Consider the following 8,448-nt stretch of genomic DNA (forward strand, 5'->3'; position numbering starts at 1 on the left):
ACAATTAGATTTGTTTTATATTGATTGGTGAAAATTAGAAATTGACTAATTGACCTTAGGCAAAGATTTCTTTGACAATACAACAGTTGGTTGATTGAACTTTAACAATAACAAGAAAAAAATATACATACTAGAACTTTATTAATAAAAATATTAAGTGATTTATGAACATAGTTAGATAGTACATATTGTTGATAAAGAATAATCCCATATATCATAAAATTCAGGTACTTTAAGCTAAAATCCACTTTCAGTTCTATAATATTAACATTTCCATTATTCAAACTTCAATTCGAGTTGATATAAAAAGAAATCGTTAAAAGTATATGATGTCGGAGGGTTAATGAGCACAAGCACGGACAAACACTACTACACTTTTCAAGGTCTGCAACCCAAATTTGCTAACATCTCTTATTGTAACATTGGTATTCAGACCAGCTTTTGCACACCAACATAGAGGTATCGGCTTACAATGTCTTCCAAGTTTGAGCATAACATTCTTTTTACTCGGCTGAAATTTGAAGTTGAGACCTCGTAGCTCTCCCCACTCCATATGATCAATTCAAATGACAGTCTCAGCAACATAACCATAGAAGCCTGTGTTGCAGGTGCAGTAGCAGCTCATTTACAATCCCAAGCTACCATTGTTGGAGAAAAGTTCTATGGGCAATAGGATAAGGTCGCAAAATAGAGTAGGGAAACAACACTATCAAAACAAATAGCATACCAATATAATACAACAAGTGAGATCCGAAGAGGGTAGAGTATAGTCAGAACTTACTCCCCCCAACTTCATTGAGGTAGAGAGGTGGTTTCCGAAAGATCCTGAGCTCAAGTGCAACAAAACAAAGTACTTTATGAAAAGGGAAATATGGTAAAGAGTAAGGAAAGAAGAAGAATTAAAGAACATGTACTATTTCGAATCCACCAAGGCATAAAGCACAATTACTTATTGCCACTATATTTAAAATTTTCATGTACAAATAGTATAACTTTTTTACTATCAAGACACTTGAAAGTCATTTACAAATAAGTTTCTATAGGAAATCTTAGATTCATAATTAGGAAACAGGCATCAAAGGATGATAAACTACCTATAACAACTGGCAAAAATACACTAATAACATAAAAAACTTTTGCAGTTTTAACTTAAGTTAAATTCTTGCCACTAATTTAATCATCAACAAGAAAATGACCATGAACATTTTAAGAACATCAGCAGCACATGTGCTGAGAAATCATAGATGATGAAAGTGAAAAAGGTCTGTACTCAAGGAAGGACTGTGAGGATCACAAATTACATCTTCCAATAATCATACCGAACTGCATAAAGAATATGTCACCGTCTTGCAGGATAGCTGCGTGGAATATAGGGTATTAACCACAATAATGGCAGACTAGAATGTGAACCGTGCATCAAAGAATAATAACAGAAAGAAAGTCACTCTTGCACAATTCATGTAACTCATGGTAACCGTACTTTCATTAGTATGATACTATTTATGTCAACTTCCCAATCAAGACAACCCCCAATGTCAGGGAATGTGATGTGCTAAGTCGCTGCAGATAGGACTACGATAATGTCCACAATCAATAACACTAACACCCAATTGACTTGTTAAAAAACAAAGGAACATAGAAGAAGCATAACTTTGCTCGTGCATTCTAATTTCTATATACTGTTCACTTTTACAAATAGAAATCTATTCCATCAGCAATCTCGGTTTGGAAGCTGAAAATGCAAGGCATTACAAAGACGCTATAAAAGGATAATATAATTGAAAATGGAAAAGCTTGTCAAATATAAAATAGCATGGCTCTCAAGTTCATTATTTGAAACACATACTCTGAAAAATCGAGATCTTCAGAAAGAGATCATAGGTGATGTCTTAGAACCACTCTTCTGATCACGAAGAATTGGTTAATATTCAGTTTATTCATCCTCCTCACGTTAACCCTGTTGACATTCCCACTAAGCATAACACAACTGACAATTGGCATTTAAACTTCAGCACCCATAATAGTACACAAATTCAGATTGCAAGAAAAAAAAAATATAGCTCTTACTACTAGTCCAGTGTAGTAGAAAATTCATCAGTGGCAAACAGCCACTATATTCGCAACCCATTAATTAGCTTCTATATAAATAACATTTGAGTCTCACCAAAATTTCTGAAATCAACATTACAACTACAATACCGTTGAAACTCTTAACACATGCGTAATAAAAGACTAACATAAAAAAATAGATTTTTAAAAGCATCATTGGTCCTTACACCATATGTTGCCAATTGCCTCAGTACGATCCCCTGCTGCTGTTAAGAATTGAACCAAGTGTACCCAAAACTGCAAAAGCCAAAAGAGGACTCACATCCAAAGTGTCAAAAATTGGGGGAATTATGTTCCTGAAGAGATTCAGATAAGGATCACAAAGGTCCCTAATAGCTGACAATGGCTGTCTGTCCCAAGGTATATTCGGAAACCAACTGAGCAAAACCCGAACCATCAAAACCCCACTGTATATATCAAGCCATTTCGCCATTCCAGCAGCAACCACGGTGAAAGGGGTATTCAATCCTCCTGTTGTAGACTGATTCCTAAGGGCAGCGAAAAACATTGGCCCCGCAGAATACGCCAGAGATTGCCCCAGTCCCTTGAAGCTCAATTTTTGGAAAATCAACTTCGATACGGCTAAAGTGACTGCAAAGTAAGTTGTAATTGTACGCGTAGAGCTAGTGATTAAAGGGTCGGATTTCGTAGAGGGGTTTTCGAGAACAGTTGAGGATGATGCTGAAACTGTGAATTTTTTAGATTTAAGAATGAGTGAAGAAGGAGCTGCGAGTGAATTTGGCCGTGCGAACAATGAAATTGTTCTGGGTTTCGAGCAGATTAGGGTTGAAGGAGGAGAGAGGATGGTAGTTCTGGGAAGATTTGGGTTTTGGAGAATTAGGGTTTGAGAAGCCATTGGAGTTACTCGAGTTTTTCTCAAATTTGATTTTTGAGGTATAGAATGGTTTCTTTGAAAGACCCGCTAAGATTGGGTATTAGTAGTTTATAAGGGCCCGTTTGGTATTAGTAGTTTATAATTCAACATAGTTAATACTAGTATTTGATTTGATTATTAATTTAAGGTTCTCACGTTATATGTATAAGTTATACCAAAAATATGTTATGTAAAAAATATGAAATAAAAGGTAATAATTAAAGATATAGTTAGTATACAAAAATACATTAATATTATTGCCTTTTGCACTCGTGACTTGTGACCCCTTTCAGATCATTTCTTCAGCTATATTTGTTCAAACATCATTATTAATTCTTAAAGGGAAAAAGGGTCTGATATACCCCTCAATTTTGTTATTTGGAGCTGATATATCCCTCGTTAAAAAAGTGGGTTATATATGCCCTTACCGTTATACAAACGGCTCATATATACCCTTGTCGTTACAAAATGACTCACATATACCCTTCATTTAACGGAAGTTAAAAAATTAGTTTTAAATTAATATTTATTACTTCTAATTTTTTTAAAAAAAATTATTTAGGAGTATATATGACTCTTCTATCAAAAATCAAGGTATATTATAATTTGTTTCATACATAAATTATTTTTTGACTTCTTTTATTATAATTATTTAAGTTTCTTATTCTTATATTGTTTTTTTCTTTCATTCCTTAGTTTAAAGAGAGAAAAAATTAAACTACTTTTTTGTGTGTATTGTAATTTAATTTCGTATTCGAAGAAAAAATTTGTTCATCTACTTACAGGAATATTAGTGAAATATAAATAAATTTGATTATCAAAATAATAATTATAAATTACTCATTGAAACAAAAAAAGTGAAAAAAAATATGTTTGACGAGGATTAAATTTACGCATATGGGATTATATTTTTTAGAAAAAAATAATAAAAATTTAGATTAAATTATTATTTTTTTCATTTCCGTTAGAGGAAAAGGGTATATGTGTGTCATTTGTTTACAAGTAGGGGTATATATGAGTCACTTTCATAACAAGGGGTATATCAGCTCTAAATGACAAAGTTGAGGGGTATATCAGACCCTTTTCCCATTCTTAAATATTGTTAAATCATACGAATTTTATTTATATTTGTATTAGACTGTCTATAGTGACGGAGTCAAAAATTCAAAAATTTTGTAAATTAAATTGCGTAATTAAAATAATAATATTTATAAATAAAAAATATACCAAAGTTTTTAAAATTGAACTATATAATTGTAGACAATAAAATTCGCGTCGAGAAAACAATAATCAAGAACGGAAAATTACAGCAACAATCAATTTTATTATTTCAAATGTGAGTGTTACAATCTCTATAATTCCTCTGAATTCGCCTTTTCAAATATAAATTTAAGGGCTTTAAAGTTTGTTCTTGAATCTATGATAAACTTGAACTTGAATTTTATCTTGATCTTGACTTTTATTTGAACTCAAGGGCTTCGAACTTGTTCTTGAATTCGGTGGTCTTGATCTTGATCGTTCTTGAACTTGAATGCTTGAATTCTTAAACTTGTAGCTTTGTAGAGAATTAAATGGCGTTTGTACCACAGAGTTTCTCTAGCTTCTTGTTTAGAATTTTCTGTCTTTTCTGAATTATGAGGACCCTATTTGTAGTTTTAGAATAGATGAGTTGCGATTGGAATAGGATTCCGTTCAGCCAATCAGATTTAAGTGACATGACATTTGGGTTTTATGGAGTGGGCTTGTCATCTTTGACATATGTCATGATTATATTGGTTTTCTTATTTGACTTGGCATGCCACGCACACGTGGCGCCAAGATGTGCTATAGAATGAGATGAGATTGGGTTTAACAAATTGGGTTCATCCAATATAGCCCAAATCAATTAATTTAGACTTTAATTAAATCTTTATTGGACTTAAATATTTAACTCAATTATATCAATCCACAATATTTATTTGGATTAATATATTTATGAATTCAATATAATCCGAATCATTTTATAAATTTATATTTAATAAATTTTAAATGATTACAATAATATTCAGCTTGGATGTTCGTGTCTATTTCATAGGAAGTGAACGGAACAAGAAATGAGAAAACTCAGTTTAGAATAAAATCACGTTTAAATTTAAGATTTCATTGTGACATAAAAAATGAAGAGTAGAATCAAACGAGATTTTTAAAAATGAAATATATATAAAGTCTTTTTCACTTTTAATAGCTTTTAGTAAAAAGAAATCAATTTTTTGATTAACTTTAAATCAAATAGTTACTTTTAAATTTTATTAAAAACTAATGAAAAGAAAAAAAATCAAAAGTCAAATCAATCAAAAATTTAATTGGCTACTAATTTCTTTATTTAAATTTTTAAGTTGTAGATCTCTAATTTAAGATTATTTTAATAGATGGTAGTAGTTTTAAATTATTGAAAATAATGTATCTTTGAAGAATCGGAGCACGCATGCTATTCGTGATAATTTTGGCTGAGTGTCAAAAACTAATGCGCTAAGAATGTTCATTTTTTCAAGTACACTCAAAATATTTTATCTAAAGTAAGTTTTGCAGTCAAGTTCAGAAGAGATCTGATGTATTTCCTCTTCAAAATATCATTTTATTTATATGTATGATATAATTTTTCGTCAAAAGATACTTTGTAGCTCCCGCGCCGACATAAGAATGCATTAAATTATCTTTCCAAATTTTTAAACCTTTTAAATTCAATTTGTGAAGTTACAACTAAAAATCTAATATTTCTTTGCTATTTTACGGTGTTATGACATTAGGAATCAAATAAATTTCTATTTCAAATTTTCAATTTTCTAAGTTTTTGGTAAAAAAATTACTTAATATTTAGGATTTTAAATTAAATTACCAAAATATTGAATATTTGTGTATAATTTCTATTTCAAATTTTCAATTTTCTAAGTTTTTGGTAAAAAAATTACTTAATATTTAGGATTTTAAATTAAGTTACCAAAATATTTAATATTTGTGTATTAACTTTTTTTTATAATAAGATTCAAGATAAGATATTAGAAATGTATGGCTAAAATCTAATTAACTTGAACAAATTCAAGAAAATCTGAGGTCAAACTCAACTTCTTATATAAGAGTTTCTTGAATATTGAAATTAATTATTGATATATATCGACATATCTTGAAGTGTATGAAGAACTCCACCAATAGTGTCAAACATTTTATTTCAAAAGTCTCTTTTCTATCTTTTCTTTGTTAGTCTCCAATGACGTGATTTTTAACAAACTTTACAAGAAATGGGTTTTAAAATTAATTTTCTGTTCCAAGTATATCTATGTCTATTGCTTCAACAAATGTCAATAAGTTGTGATTTTTAACAAACTTTAAAAGAAATGGATCTCAAAATTGATTTTCTATTCTAAGTATATCTATATTTATTGCTTCAACAAATGTCTTCATAGAGGACGCATTGAATTGATCCACTTATAGTAGAAGATCACTTTGTTGAATGTTGTTACAAAATATATATATTAACACTATGTATAAAACAGTATGTTTTAGTAAAATGACGTTACTTTACAAAATTAAAGTAATGACGCGTGGTACTGAGACAATGAAGACTTCTACTTCGTTTTATAAATTATTTATCATATGAATTGTCTTTTAAAATCTCGTCAATCTCGTTTTACAAATTCCTTATCATATGAATTGTCTTTTAAAATATCGTCAATCTCGCCATGTTACTTCCGAGGGTATACTTTGGATGTGACATCTCAAACTCATATATGGTGATATTCCTCGATCATACAAACTCTTTATCATATGAATTGTCTTTTAAAATCATGCCATATTACTCCTAGGATATACTTTGGATCGTAACATCTACTCATATGTGGTGATATTTCTCGATGTGTAAGAACCTGATTATTGATTACATTCAAACTACTAAACATGTTCTTAGTACAATTGAATTTGGTTGAGCCTCATAAAAGAGACAATAATGCAGCAAGCATCATGCTACTCCTAGGATATACTATGGATCATGACATCTCGAATTCATATATTGTGATATTCCCCAATCATATAAAGGGTGTAAAACCTGGTTATTAATTACATTCAAACTACTAAAAACTTGTTCTTCTATCATTCTAGACATTGAAAATTTGTGGGCTCTAGTACAAGACGTGTTCAATTCAAATTGGGACTCTAGATGTGTATAAGTATCAATTAGAATTCTTATAGACTACTCAACTCTAAACCCTAATTTATGCTTAGAATTAATAACTGTGATGGTCACTCAACTATCAATTGTTTTCACAAAAACTCATTCAACTTTCATTTTCAACTCCAAAATCACTTATTATAACTTCTTTGCACATAAAGTCACTCGACTTTCATTTTCAACACAAAATTCACTCAACTATGACTTCTTTGCACAGAAAGTCACTCAACGTATTTATTATTTTTTCATTAAAATTTAGTGACATAGAATTTTAATTATTAACTAAAATTTTAATAATCGAATATAAATCCAATTAATGACCCGCTCCATTTAACTCGACCACTAAAAATATAATATTGAATATTTTATAATTAATTTTTATTTTTTTGCTTATCTTCAATAGTTGTTTGTTTTACATTTTGGTGCCAAGAGTTTAGTAGAAACCATGAAGCTGAAAAATAAAATAAAAATTCTAGTACTTTTTTAATGTACGATAAAAATAACAAGTTTAACAATCTCATTTTCAACAGAAGTTGCAATAGATGGAAAGAATATGGAGAATGATTTAGAAAATTAGTGGTAAAATAAAATGTTAAATATTATATTCTTAGCAGGTCGGCTTAAATGGGGTGGGTCATTAAATTATTCAAATAGATGCATATTAGGTTCTATATCACTAAATTTTAATTAAAAAATAATTAAATAGTTTGAGTTATTTTCTGTGCAAAGAAGTCCTAATTGAGTGATTTTTGAGTTGAAAATGAAAGTTGAGTGATTTTCTATGAAAACAATTTATAGTTGAGTGATTTTTAAATTGAAAATGAAAGTTGAATGACTTTTTTGTGAAAAACAATTCAAAGTTGAGTGACTACCAACATTATTAACTCAATAATTAGTTGAGCTGCGGATTTCAGGGAACATCAATTACTAGTATCAGAGTTGTAAAAACAGAAAAAATGCAAAGCAATCAAACTCATTATGGTAAGATAATTGAAATAATCTTTATACTTAATCGAAAGTTTTTAATTCAAGCCTTTTGAAATGAAAAGACTTGAATTTGAAATTTTCAAAAATTTAAATTTAAACTTTAAATAAGACATATGTCTTTCCTTTAGACGCTACGCATAATAAAATGCAAGGAAAGAATAATGGAGGAGAGTCAAATCAGTTTACCCAACATAGCACATTTTATATAATTAGTTCCAGCGTATGCACGAATGTGTTTTTGCTTCTGTCAATTAAAAAAAATGAAAATAAATTAAAA

General features: G+C 29.6%; 1 protein-coding gene across 2 annotated transcripts; it reads right to left on the reverse strand.

Annotated features, from left to right (window-relative positions):
• Positions 1-254: 254 nt before the first annotated feature.
• LOC101255803 (ylmG homolog protein 1-2, chloroplastic) lies at positions 255-3,049 on the reverse strand. Of its 2 annotated transcripts, XR_011221541.1 has the most exons (3): positions 2,277-3,049; positions 728-825; positions 255-597 (listed from the first exon to the last, which is right to left on the reverse strand). XR_011221541.1 is itself a non-coding variant. In XM_026031777.2 (2 exons), exon 1 carries the CDS (start codon positions 2,963-2,965, stop codon positions 2,297-2,299), a length of 669 nt encoding a protein of 222 aa, XP_025887562.1. In that variant the 5' UTR covers positions 2,966-3,049; the 3' UTR covers positions 255-597; positions 2,277-2,296. The 2 variants fall into 2 exon arrangements, 1 of the variants encoding a protein (XP_025887562.1); XM_026031777.2 differs by lacking the exon at positions 728-825.
• Between the last annotated feature and the right edge of the window lie 5,399 nt (positions 3,050-8,448).

The sequence above is a fragment of the Solanum lycopersicum genome, chromosome 6, assembly GCF_036512215.1.
Source record: "Solanum lycopersicum chromosome 6, SLM_r2.1".
In the NCBI taxonomy this organism is placed as follows: domain Eukaryota; kingdom Viridiplantae; phylum Streptophyta; class Magnoliopsida; order Solanales; family Solanaceae; genus Solanum; species Solanum lycopersicum.